We start from the raw sequence: 13,633 nt of genomic DNA, 5'->3' as shown, positions 1-13,633 counted from the left end.
GTGTGTGTGTGTGTGTGTGTGTGTGTGTGTGTGTGTGTGTTTTTCATGGTGGAGAGGATTTTCAGAGGTCTTTACCATTTTCATTGATGTTACTTCTCTCTTCATTTAAATTTAGTGCTTGTGGAACTCTTGATAAAAGTGGATTACTAGTCATGAGTAGTAAAGTCTGAATGTAGGACATGGACATCAGGGATCCTCCGGAACTCATTTTATAACTTAATGACTTAGGCCATGTGTGGTGGCTCATGCCTATAATCCCAGCACTTTGGGAGGTCAGAGCAGACAGATCACTTGAGGTCAGGAGTTTGAGACCAGCCTGGCCAACATGGCAAAACCCCGTCTCTACTAAAAATACAGAAATGAGCTAGGTGTGGTGGCGTGCGCCTGTAATCCCAGCTATTCAGGAGGCTGAGGCAGGAGGATTGCTTGAACCCGGGAGTAGGAGGTTGCGGTGAACTGAGATCACACCACTGCACTCCAGCCTGGGTGACAGCAAGACTCCATCTCAGAAAAAAAAAAAAAAAAAAGGGAAGAAAGAGTATGAATGACTTAAATCTGTCTCTAACCTCCATGTGTGTATACGCAGTTGTACACACATGCTTACATGTATGTAGCTAGTAATGAGCCGGTTCACACCAGCACAGCTGGACCAGTTGTTAGGATATTGAAATACTTTTTTGTTTGATATGTTGTTACTGTCCCAACCCTCCCAAATCCGTGCCACCACTCTCCAGTTCTCATTCTTTCCCTGAAATTCCACTATATGGTAACTAAGCCAGTGCCCATAAGGACTGTACTCCTTCCTGATTGGTCAGTGCTTGTGTTGTGTAGTTGATAAATGTACAGATTTGTGTATTTGTGTTTAGGTGTGTATGTGATGTATATGTGGTTATATATTTATATATGTAGGATTGAATCTATCATCACATGCAAACCATGCCACATAGTAAGTAAAGGCTTTTTAAAAGGATTTGAGGGGTGAGAGGTGCCCTTTAGAGGGGTAAGTGAGTATGTGCTTTCCATTTATGCATGTACATAACATTGTCATTCTTTTGCTGCTTCTCCCTTCCTTTCCCTATGTTTTGTGGCTTTTTCACCTCTTCTCCCTCCAGTCATTGCCCACTCTTTTTTTTTATTCTGACTTCTGGTCCCTATCTCTTTACCACTTCTGAAATGCAATCAGTGTGTTTCTAAGTGTTAGAGTTGTTAAGGAGCTGTACTTTAATATGTCTTATATAGAATTTTTACAGCAAATCTGTTTTCTCTCCATAATATCTAGCCTGGGTTTTAACACTCTGCTCAGTGATTTGAGTTCATCTTAGATGATCTCTTTAAAACAAATTTTACTGGAAGGATTTGGCTTTTGTCATCTTATTCAGTCTAATTGGAGCAGAAAGAAGCTGTTTCTTCGTACACTGGGATGAGGTAGTGGATGCTGTCTCTCTTTCCTTCTTCATTTTGGTGAGGGGCTTTTCTATGTTATGTTCCCCTGAAACACCTGAGACACCCATCCATTCACTTTTTCTTGCCTTTAATACTATTTATTGCTCTACTAATTTCTTAAGGAGTATGTATGAAAGGTTTTACTTTAATCTGCGTCAAGCAGGAAAGACTGAATTCTGAATTCTCAGAAAGGTTCTGCCTTCCTCTCTCAATGCTAAACCTCACAGCTTTCCTTACAGCAGATTCTGCTCAGATATCTGATGTATGATTATCCTAAAAGTGAACCAAAATTGGCTTGATTCTGTGGAAATGCTTCTGTTTTTGTGATGCAAAGATTTTTATGCTGCTTCTGTTAGAGACTGGACCGTCAACCCTCTTGCTTATGACTTCTCAATTGAAGTTGTCACAAGCCTGTAGCTGACTCATTGTATTGTCTCACATTGGAACTATTGCCTAGCATTTCCAGCAGTTATTTGTAGGACTCTAGAGGATAGTGTGTGGTCATTTTCTATTTTCAGTAATAGAAAGCAGCTAGTGGTAGGAAGGTACTAGGTTCTGCAGTTTTTAAGTGATTCATTTGTTCTTACATTCTGTTTTGTTTACTCTTTTCCTTTCCCAAGACTGTGAGCTTCTTAAAATTGGGACAATGCCTCTTAGAATTGCAAGGCCAGCACCTCCCATAATGATCTTTCTTTCTAAAATGCTGCATTTAAGAGAAATCACTGCTTTCCATTTCAGATGCTTTCCATTTCAGATGCTTTCCTTTGGCCTTATCTTGTCACCTGCACTCTTTATAAATTGCAAGGATTGTGGTTGCTTTACTATATGGAATGAAATGTTGTGTCTCTCTCTCTAATAAAACAGGAGGAAAGCCAAGCCTTCCCTAAGATTTTGTGGCTTCAACTGTTGGGCAGTGAAACGTTTCACTTTGCCTCAAAGTTCAGACCCTGCCTCATTTGGACACATAGTTATGGTGATTTACCAAGTTGTTTATTCTGCCTCATTTGTGGCTTGGCACATTATATTCACATTAAGCAATCTAAACGAATTTTTGAGCTGCTGTTTGCACCATTGCTGTTAGCTCAAGCCTCAAGAGTATGCTAATTTTGTTGAGTCGGCCCAGATCACCATAAACACGACTCTCACAACATGGCCGCTTTAAAACATAAAGTGCCTTGTCTTTGCTATAGAAGACTGCCCAGTAATCTGCTGAATTGATGCTTTTTATAAAGACCTTAGAGAGTCATCTTAACAAAGGACCCCCCCACACTCTTTGAGATCGTTAAAGCTTACGAAACCTCACTATGACCGCAGAAATCTAGCAAGGTATCAGCAGTGGTTTCTGATTCTGACTCTCACACTGAGAGTAGGTAGGAATAGAATTCTGTTGTGCTAACTCTCAGTAACGGTAGTGACTACCTGACTACCTGGGGCTAATCCATAAGCTACTTCCCCAAATGGGAAGATGGCAGCCACATTCTTTTTTTTTTTTTTTGAGACAGAGTCTTGCTGTGTTACCCAGGCTGGAGTGCAATTGCGTGATCTTGGCTCACTGCAATCTCTGCCTCCCGGGTTCAAGTGATTTCCTGCCTCAGCCTCCTGAGTAGCTGGGATTACAGGCACATGCCATCATGCCTGGCTAATTTTTGCATTTTTAGCAGAAGCGGGGTTTCTCCATGTTGGCCAGGCTGGTCTTGAACTCTTGACCTCAGGTGATCCGCCTGCCTCAGCCTCCCAAAATGCTAGGATTACAGGTGTGAGCCACCACACCCGACCGGCAGCCACATTCTTGAAAATTGGAAGATACTAAAGGAAGATATTTCTACTAATCTAATTCTGTTTAAAATGTTATTCAGAGCAAATGATCACCAACAAGCTCTTTTAAAAAAGAAAATTATCTAAACAAATTTAGGAAGAGGAAAGTAAGTGACCTCCAGTACATCATACATCATCTCTGTCCCCAGTAGTCAACTCAGACTATACTGCGGGGCTTTTGTTAGCTGTACTAAAGAAAGTAATCACAATATTCAGTATGTTTCTGTGTGAAAATGTACCTTTAAGTTCCCAGTAACTGATTTAACATTCAAGTTTTAGGGTATCAGCTGGTGAGAAATGTAGATTGCCTGTAGTGACTCCTGGCTTTAAATGTGATAATTCAAAGGTTCTGGTTAAAATAAGACTTGACAGTCTTAGTCTTAGAGAGCATTGACTTCCTCAGAATATTGTATATTCATATATATATATATATGGCCTAGCCCATGTCGTTAAAGTCCATGGACCCCTTCCCAGTCCATCTGTGCCTCTTGCCCCTTCTAGCTGTTCACGACCTCCTGAACCACTTAAATTCATCTTTGTATAATTTTCACCTACATCTGAGCCATTTCCCTTTAGCTCATGACCTTTACCAATTTGTTTGTTTGTTTTGGCAACAGGGTCTTACTCTGTTGCCCAGGCTGGAGGGCAGTGAGAAGAACATGGCTCACTGCAGCCTAACCTCCTGGGCTTAAGCAGTCCTTCTGCCTCAGCCTCCCTAGTAGCCAGGACTATAGGCATGTACTACCATGCCTGGCTAATTTTTAAGAGAAACAGGATCTCAGTACGTTGCACAGGCTGGTCTTAAACTCCTGGGCTCAAGCATTCCACTTGCCTCAGCTTCTCAAAGTGTTAGATTACAGGTGCGAGTCACTGCACCCAACCTTTTACCAGTTTTTTGATGCCTGCTTCTTCCATTTGAGTAACCCATGTGTCTCATATTTTTTAAGTCTGTTCTTCCATATCCATATTTAATTTAGTCTGAGAAGCCCTCCTATCACACGTGTATTATATGTACCCCGATTTTGTGACTTCAATATTGTTTTGCTTTTAATGATATGTAGGAAACCCAGGATGAGTCAGCTGTGCTGTGGTTGGATGAAATTCAAGGTGGAATCTGGCAGTCCAACAAAGACACCCAAGAAGCCCAGAAGTGTATGTATAACCTGTTTTGTTTCTGTTTTGGTGGAGGCTGGGGTGACAAGGTACTCCATATCTCAGTATTCAGCTTGACCAAGATAGGTATGCGGGAACAATTTGCCAGTAGACATAGTTAGGTGAACCAGCGTGTGAATTTAGACACTTTATAAACTATTCTGGTAACAATTCTTTCCGGGAATAGTTGCCTTAGGAATCTTTGCCATTAATGAAGCAGTAGAAAGTGGTGATGTTGGCAAAACACTGAGTGCCCTTCGTTCCCCTGATGTTGGCTTATATGGAGTCATCCCTGAATGTGGTGAAACTTACCAGAGTGACCTTGCTGAAGCCAAGAAGAAAAAACAGGCAGCGGGTGAGTTCTGGGATAATACTTTTGTGCCCTGAAGCTAAGCCTTGAGTAGAGGAGAGGGATAAGCTATGAGGAAAGACCTTTTAGTGTGTAGACGTACACTACTTAGGATTTTTTTTTTTTTTTTTTTTTTTTTTTTGGAGACAGTCTTGTTCTGTCACCAGGCTAGAGTGCAGTAGCACAATCTCGGCTCACTGCAACCTCCGCCTCCCAGGTTTAAGCAATTCCTCTGCGTCAGCCCCCGAGTAGCTGGGACTACAGGTGCATACCACCATGCTTGGCTAATTTTTTGTAGTGTAATAGAGACGGTGTTACACCATGTTGACCAGGCTGGTCTCAAGCTACTGACCTTGGGATCTGCCCGCCTTGGCCTCCCAAAATGCTGGGATTACAGGTGTGAGCCACCACACCTGGCCTTAGGCTCATTTTAAATGAGATAAAATCCCTATTTTTGAAACTATCTTTTTTCCCCCTTTGTGGACAGCTATGTTAACAAGGCCAATTTTCTGAGAATGTGGGATGGATCAAAATATCTGTTTATCTTTCACAGAGTAGAGTAGCTGTGATTAAGCCTATAGGCAATTAAAAGTAGTTTGTAGAAAGAGATAGAAATAAGATTTCTTATCCCATTTTATGGACTTTTAAAAATGGAAAAACTGGAGAGGCTGAATGTTTGCAAATTTTTTTAAATACACAGGCCTTAAACTGGGCTTTGGAATGAACAAAGTTAATCATGGTTAATTCCATAATTAGACTTCATAGGTATTTTCTTCTTACATTATAGACATAAATGAGCTAAATTAGACATTACAAAGCCATAATTTAATGGGAGCTTAGGATGCCCCTTTACTCTCACAGATCCAAGGAGCAGCTTTTGAGTGGTCTTCATTTAGACTCTGAGACCTGACTATAATAATCCTGCAGTCCTGGACTTACAGCTCGGGAGTACGTCTCTGGGTGTCTTCTATCTTTCCTTTATTTTCTGCCAGGAGATAATGACAGCAAGTGGGTGAAGCACTGGGTGAAAGGTGGATACTATTATTACCACAATCTGGAGACCCAGGAAGGAGGATGGGACGAACCCCCAAATTTTGTGCAGAATTCTATGCAGCTTTCTCGGGAGGAGATCCAGGTAGGCATCTTTCTTCACTTAAGACGCTGAGAGAAAGTGTTTTCAAGCTATAATATTAATTAAGAGGAAAAGAGCATGCGGTCAGAGACCCTAGACCAAAATTGAGGTTATGTAATGAACTGTTTTGCAGTAATTTTTTTTGTAGTGGTTGGGGAATGACTATGGCCTGAATTAGTAAAACATCTGAATTGTAGAATTAAGTGATATAAAACCATGTGCTAAGAAAACTGAGATGATCCAGAGAAGAAAAATGAAAAGTTCCTGACTCCTCATTAAATACAACTACTTTAATCTCTCCCAGTTTACATTTTCAGTCTCTGTTCTGACTATTCCACAAATTGTATTAGCTACAACCTGCACTTTCACATTACGTTAGCATTTCATAGGGCTTTTAAAGTACATTTTCATCTTCTGTTTCTTTGCTTATGCTATTCCATTCAACTGTTTGTTTGTTTGTTTGTTTGTGAGTCTCACTGTGTCACCCATGCTGGAACGCAGTGGCACAGTCTCGGCTCACCACAACCTCCACCTCCCTGGATTAAAGTGATTCTCCTGCCTCAGCCTCCCAAGTAGCTGGGATCGCAGGCATGCACCACCACGCCTGGCTAATTTTGTAATTTTAGTAGAGATGAGGTTTTGCCCTCTTGGCCAGGCTGGTCTTGAACTCCTGGCCTCAAATGATCCACCTGCCTCAGCCTCCCAAAGTGCTAGGATTATAGGCATGAGCCACCACACCCAGCCCATTCAACAATTATTTAATACCTCCTTAAATGTAGCAGGTACTCTTGTAAGCAATGAGGATATAGCCATGAACAAAACAAAGTCTCTGCTGTCATGAAATGTCTCTCCCCTGCCATCTCTAGCTATCAAAGTTCTGTCCTTCCCTTTGTACTGATTCTTGGTATAAAAAAAGAAAGAAAAAATTCAGGCTGGGCTAACACCAGCAATCCTAGCCCTTCGGGAGGCCAAAGGAAAAAGACTGCTTGAGCCCAGGAGTTTGAGACCAGCTTGGGCAAAATACAAAAATTAGCTGGGTGTGGTGGCGTGTGTCTGTGATTCCAGCTACTTGGGAGGACGAGAGGGGAAGATCAGTTGAGCCTGGGAGCTCAAGGCTGCAATGAGCCATGAACACCACTGCACTCCAGCCTGGGCAACAGAGCAAAACACTGTCTCAAAAAAAAATAAAATTTAATTTAAAAATTCAGTCCTCCAAGCACACCCATCTTAAGTCACCTCCCCCATGAAACTTTTAAAAATTTCCTTTCCTTACCCCCTCCGTCTTCTTTTGAAACTCCCAAAGAATTTTGTATTCATTCAGAATTTAATGTACTTGGATTCGAATTTTAGTCACATTTGTACTTGTCTATGCCCCCTACTAGTTTTTAAGGTGAACTTCAAAGTGTGCAGTACTTTCTTGAATGAGGACTTACATTGTCATTGATGGACTATTGAGCACTTTAAGTTTTTACTTGGTACTCTGATTCTAGTATGGGGTCTGAGAAAATCTGTGTTTCTGACAGGTTTCCAGGTGTTGCTGATGCTGCTGACTCAAGGACCACATTTTAGACAGCAGTCTACATGCTTAAGCATCTTTAATTCCCACATCTTTGGAAAGATAATAATACAAACTGTTTTTAAGCCCATAGAATTTTCCTGATCCAGCCTCATCTACATTCATACTCTTCGTAAGGGCTTTGAAAGTTAGTCTGCCCATCACTAATTCAGTCTCTGTTACTATCCACTTCCTAGCTCACAGCAATGTGGTTTTCCGTCCAGCTTTTACTTAGTAAGGCTCTTATTTTAGAATTCATCAATAACCTTTTAATTGCCAAATTCATTTGTGAGTGTTTATCATATTTGACTTGACAAAAGTCTCTTCCTTAAACCCTCAATTCCTTTGGCTTCTTCTAGACAATTATCTTCTGATTCTCCTACTTCTGAGTGTCCCTTCTTAACGTCTCATGCTACCTTTCTTTCTCTATCTCTGCTTGAATTATATGAAGATTCCATTGGCCCTCTTCTCTTCTACACATTCTTCCTGAGTGATCTCTTTCAAGCCTATGGCTTCAGCTCTTACCTTTGTACTTGTGACTCATAAATCTGTTCCTCCAGATGTTATCCCTTTTCCTCACCGGCAGGTTTTGCCCTTCCTTTTGCAGTCCAGAAGTCCAGCAGACACCTCAGACACAGTTCAACAGGAAAAAATCAGAGCCTGCAATAGTGTATAAGGGTGTATTTTTATCTCACATGAAATGATTCTGCAGTTCAGCAGTCCAGGGAAGATGTGGCTCCATGGTATCATCTGTTCCAGGATCCTTCCGTCTTTGCGCTCTGTCCTTCTTAGCATGTGGCTTCCATTCTCAAGGTCACCTTGTTACCTACAATGATAGCATGGAGCTCTGACCAGCAAATTAGCAGTCCAGGCAGAAGTAGGAAGAAGGGGAAGGAAAGCAAAGAAGGCTGTCAGCCGTCTGTTTCTCTCGTGGAGCTTTCCCAAAGGTCTTGCCATGCTACTACTGCTCACAGCGCATGATCTCTCTCTAGCTCATGGAGTCTTTTTTTTTCTTTCTTTCTTTTTTTTTTTTGAGACGCAGTTTTGCTCTTGTTGCCCAGGCTGGAGTGCCATGGCATGATCTCGACTCACTGCAACCTCCGCCTCCCGGCTCAAGTGATTCTTCCGCCGCAGCCTCCCGAGTAGCTGGGACTACAGGCACGTGCCACCATGCCTGGCTAATTTTTGTAATTTTAGTAGAGACTGAGTTTCTCCTTGTTGTTCAAGCTAATCTCAAACTCCCAACCTCAGGTGATCCACCCGCCTCAGCCTCCCAAAGTGCTGGGATTACAGGCATGAGCCACCCTCCCCGTCTGCTCTGGAGTCTTTTAAGTGCAGACAGTGTTGCCCAGAAAAAAAAAAAAATCAAGGCTCTGAAGGAGAAGGTGGATATTGGATCGGTAACCAGATGTTCTTACTAATCATTCCCACTGCTGCTGGCCTTGTTCAGGCTCAGGTCATCTCTCACTTGTGTCACAATAGCAGCATTTATTTCACCCACTTGGTCTCTCCTCACTCTGCTCTGTCTTACTTTCCTAACGGTATTTTTCTAAAAATAATCTCCAGCCTGGACAATATAATGAGAACTCATCTCTACAAAAATTTTTTTTTTTTTTTTTTTGGGAGGGGGATTTACTCTTGTTACCCAGGCTGGAGTGCAATGGCGCGATCTCGGCTCACCGCAACCTCCGCCTCCTGGGTTCAGGCAATTCTCCTGCCTCAGCCTCCTGAGTAGCTGGGATTACAGGCACGCACCACCATGCCCAGCTAACTTTTTTTTGTATTTTTAGTAGAGATGGGGTTTCACCATGTTGACCAGGATGGTCTCGATCTCTTGACCTCATGATCCACCCGCCTCGGCCTCCCAAAGTGCTGGGATTACAGGCGTGAGCCACCGCGCCCGGCCCTACAAAAAATATTTTTTTAAAAATTAAAATTAGGTGTGGTGGTGTGCTTGTAGCCCCAATTACTCAGGAAATGAGGTGGGAGGATTGCTTGAACCCAGGAATTTGAGGCTGCAGCAAGCTGAGATCACACCACTGCACTCCAGCCTGGGTGACAGAACGAGACCTTGTCACTAAAATAAATAATAAGCAGCTGATTGTTTTATTCCTCTGTTTGAAAGTTTCCTGGCTCTCCGGTATCTTTAGTAACAGTCCAACCCCTCTAGGCTGCTTTTGCAATCTGCCTACCATTTGCAGTCTGCCTAGAGTTGCGGCTTTCTGTCCTTACCTCTGGCCTCTCCGTCTGGGATATCCTACATTGTAACATTCTAGGGGTCCCTTGGTTCTTGGCACACAGCCCTATTGGATACCTGTTACTCTATTCTTGTCCGCAGTGACCCCAGATCAGCCAGCACAGTGCCCAGCCTAGTCCGTGTTGGATAGGTGGGTAAATGAGATGATATATGAAGTAAAAGAAGATCAAGTTTTTGTTTATGAAACGTTTTCTAGGTGGGAGGAGGTGTGTGAGAACAACCTGGTCCTGAAAAACAGACCTGAGGGCTTCATTCCCTTTACTTTAAGTCCATACAATCTGGTGTGGACTTAGGAAGCAGGGAGTGTTAGTTTGTGTGCTGTGGGTGATACTTTGTGAAAAGCTGCATCCGTTCTTGCTTGTGAATGTCTTTGAATGTGACCACTGCTTTTTCAGAGTTCCATCTCTGGAGTGACAGCTGCGTATAACCGAGAACAGCTCTGGCTGGCCAATGAAGGCCTGATCACCAGGCTGCAGGCCCGCTGCCGTGGATACTTAGTTCGACAGGAATTCCGATCCAGGATGAATTTCCTGAAGAAACAAATCCCTGCCATCACCTGCATTCAGGTATTTCAGAACCTATGACACAGATAGCAAGCGGGCATCTAGAGCAGGGGTAATAAATAGTCAGCCCTCACCATTAACTGTCTGAGTGTGTTTTTTGAGTTCTGGCCTCTTAGTCTTCTCTTTCCTTTGACAGGTACCTCCTCTTTACTAACATGTAAGTGTAGTGTGCCTACTGGTGTTTAATGGTGGCACAGTGGCAGTTCTTGGGCACCTCTTCCTCTCTTCTTCTAAGACTGTATCTTTCTGTAACATTTGAACCTTGAGGGAAACAACTGTGGCTTTGCTTCATTGACAAGGTAGCACAATGTCCTGGAAACAATTCTGAGTTAGGAGCAATGGCTGCACTGCTGCCAGACAGTGATGAATCTCCAAGTGTGTTTCCCCATCTGTAAAAGGGGAATGCCCCGTTGTATCTTCCCTTCCTCACCTGATTTGCTGTAAGGAGCCAGTAATGAATTTGTATGGACTGTAAAAGGCATGCAGGACTGTCGATGTCGGGGAAGTAGAATGGAGCCATCATGTTCTTCCGGTGGAGGAATGGCCTGTGCCCTTGTCCCTTGTCACTGCTGGAAATGGTCCTTTCTAAAACGTCATGATGAAATTGCACTTGGATCATATATTAAGATGAAAAATTTTTTAACTTCCATTGATGCTTGGGAAGTAATTTGTTCTCCGTAATATTTGATGGTTTCAGTCCCAGTGGAGAGGGTACAAGCAGAAGAAGGCCTATCAAGACCGGTTAGCTTACCTGCGCTCCCACAAAGATGAAGTTGTAAAGGTATGGTAGCCCGAGCAAGGTTTCTCCATGAGGGGCGCAGGTGTAACACGTGTTGCGATGAAGGACTCTTCTAATTTCCAGGATCCCCTTTCCACAGATTCAATCCCTGGCAAGGATGCACCAAGCTAGAAAGCGCTATCGAGATCGCCTGCAGTACTTCCGGGACCACGTGAGTACCCGTGGATCATAAGGGCCTTTAAGAGTGGTTTGGCCGTATTTTTGGTAGACAGATGAACAGAGGAATTTCTTCTTTTTTGTTCCTTAGATAAATGACATTATAAAAATCCAGGCTTTTATTCGGGCCAACAAAGCTCGGGATGACTACAAGACTCTCAGTGAGTAACTGGCTCCTTGTGAAAAGTTGAGGCAGTGGCTGAGAGCCACCAGGTTCTGGGTCTTCTCCATGGACCTTTTTGGTTGTCCTGAGGCAAGGCTTGGGGTAGAGGGTGTGACCTGTGATGTGAGCCCCTTTGCTAACATGCGGCTAGGTGTCTTGTTGCTTGTTGAATTAGCTTTTGTCATAACATAGTAATAGCCAGACACAGAAGATTGGACCTGATAGTTGCCTTAGCACATCTCAAAAATAACTGTGTGTGAATACAACTACTTTGTCAAGACAATGCTATTTTCTGAGACATAGCACTTTTTCTGGTAACCCATTCTTTGTCTGATGCATACTTTCTGTCAGTCAATGCTGAGGATCCTCCTATGATTGTTGTCCGAAAATTTGTCCACCTGCTGGACCAAAGTGACCAGGATTTTCAGGAGGAGCTTGACCTTATGAAGATGCGGGAAGAGGTCATCACCCTCATTCGTTCTAACCAGCAGCTGGAGAATGACCTCAATCTCATGGATATCAAAATTGGACTGCTAGTGAAAAATAAGATTACATTGCAGGTATGGCCCAGTGCCAGTGGGGACCTTGGAACACTTTATCCTGTTTGTAACCCCTGAATTCTCCTTTCTAACTGGTGGGGATGGTGGAGGCTGACTTTTTTCTCAGCTACTGCCATAAGGTTTTGTTTTTTGTTTTTGTTTTTTTGACAGAGCCTCACTATGTTGCCCAGATTGGAGTGCAGTGGTGTGATCTCAGCTTCCTGCAACCTCTGCCTCCCAGGTTTAAGTGATTCTCCTGCGTCAGCCTCCTGAGTGGCTGGGGTTACAGGCACAGGACACTACACCTGGCTAATTGTTTTTGCTTTTGCTTTTGTTTTGAGGCAGAGTTTCGCTTGTCACCCAGGCTAGAGTGCAGTGGCATAATCTTGGCTCACTACAGCCTCTGCCTCATGGGTTCAGTGATTCTCCTGCCTCAGCCTCCCAAGTAGCAGGAATTACAGGTGCATGCCACTATGCCCTGCTAATTTTTGTATTTTTAGTAGAGACAGTGTTTCACCATGTTGGTAGACTGATATTGAGGTCCTGACCTCAGGTGATCCACCTGCCTCAGCCTCCCAAAGTGCTGGGGTTACAGGCATGAGCCACAACACCTGCCGTTTTTTGCATTTTTAGTAGAGATGGGGTTTCACCATATTTGCCAGGCTGGTCTCGAACTCCTGGCCTCAAGTGATCTACCCACGTAGGCCTACCAAAGTGCTGAGATTACAGGCATGAGCTACCATGCCTGGCTGCTATAAGCTTTTTTGAAAGTTATGTAAGACAGGTCTGGCATGATGGCTCACATCTGTAATCCCAGCACTTTGGGAGGCCAAGGCAGGCAGATCACGAGGTCAAGAGACTGAGACCATCCTGGCCAACATGGTGAAACCCCGTCTTTACTAAAAATACAAAAATTAGCTGGGTGTGGTGGCATGCGCCTGTAGTCACAGCTACCCAGGAGGGTGAGGTAGGATACTTGCTTGAACCCAGGAGGCGGAGGTCGCAGTGACCCAAGATTGCACCACTGCAGCCAGCCTGGCAACAGAGCAAGACTACATCTCAAAAAAAAAAGGCCAGGCTCAGTGGCTCATACATGTAATCCCAGCACTCTGGGAGGCCAAGATGGGCGAATCACCTGAGGTCAGGAGTTTGAGACCGGCCTAACCAACATGGTGAAACTCCGTCTCTACTAAAAATACAAAAATTAGCCGGGTGTGGTGGTGTGTGCCTGTAATTCCAGCTACTCAGGATGCTGAGGCAGGAAAATGTCTTGAACCCGGGAGGCAGAGTTTGCAGTGAGCCGAGATCACAGCATTGCACTCCAGCCTGGGCAACAGAGTGAGACTGTCTCAGGAATTTAAAAAAAAAGGCCGAGCGCTGTGGCTCACGCCTGTAATCCTAGCACTTAGGGAGGCCGAGGAGGACGGATCACTTGAAGCCAGGAGTTTGAGACCAGCCTGGCCAACATGGTGAAACTCCATCTCTACTAAAAATACAAAAAAATTGGCCGGGTACAGTGACTCACGCCTGTAATCCCAACACTCTGGGAGGCTGAAGCAGGAGAATTGCTTGAACCCGGGTGGTGGAGGTTGCAGCGAGCCAAGATTGTGCCATTGCACTGCTGCCCAGCAACAGTATGAGACTCCACAAACACCGCATGTTTTCACTCATAGGCGGGTGTTGAACAATGAGAACACATGGACACAGGGA

At 43.8% G+C, this 13,633-nt stretch overlaps 1 protein-coding gene across 4 annotated transcripts in view; it reads left to right on the top strand.

Moving 5' to 3' along the window:
• IQGAP1 (IQ motif containing GTPase activating protein 1) overlaps nucleotides 1-13,633 on the top strand; it is a 109,997-nt gene that overhangs the window by 86,333 nt on the left and 10,031 nt on the right. For 3 of the 4 annotated variants that reach the window (XM_032262443.1, XM_032262446.1, XM_032262447.1), the window contains exons 16-23: nucleotides 4,320-4,410; nucleotides 4,598-4,765; nucleotides 5,752-5,894; nucleotides 10,099-10,269; nucleotides 10,964-11,047; nucleotides 11,145-11,216; nucleotides 11,313-11,382; nucleotides 11,736-11,944. In XM_032262443.1, coding sequence (XP_032118334.1) covers nucleotides 4,320-4,410; nucleotides 4,598-4,765; nucleotides 5,752-5,894; nucleotides 10,099-10,269; nucleotides 10,964-11,047; nucleotides 11,145-11,216; nucleotides 11,313-11,382; nucleotides 11,736-11,944 — 1,008 coding nt within the window. The remainder of the gene's footprint in view (nucleotides 1-4,319; nucleotides 4,411-4,597; nucleotides 4,766-5,751; nucleotides 5,895-10,098; nucleotides 10,270-10,963; nucleotides 11,048-11,144; nucleotides 11,217-11,312; nucleotides 11,383-11,735; nucleotides 11,945-13,633) is intronic. The other variant, XM_032262444.1, reaches the window with a different exon arrangement.

This window comes from Sapajus apella, unplaced genomic scaffold (assembly GCF_009761245.1).
Source record: "Sapajus apella isolate SASKATOON/1434 unplaced genomic scaffold, GSC_monkey_1.0 scaffold129, whole genome shotgun sequence".
Classification (NCBI taxonomy): Eukaryota; Metazoa; Chordata; class Mammalia; order Primates; family Cebidae; genus Sapajus; species Sapajus apella.
Note: the sequence above shows the minus strand (reverse complement) of the source record. Positions and strands in the feature narration are given on the sequence as shown.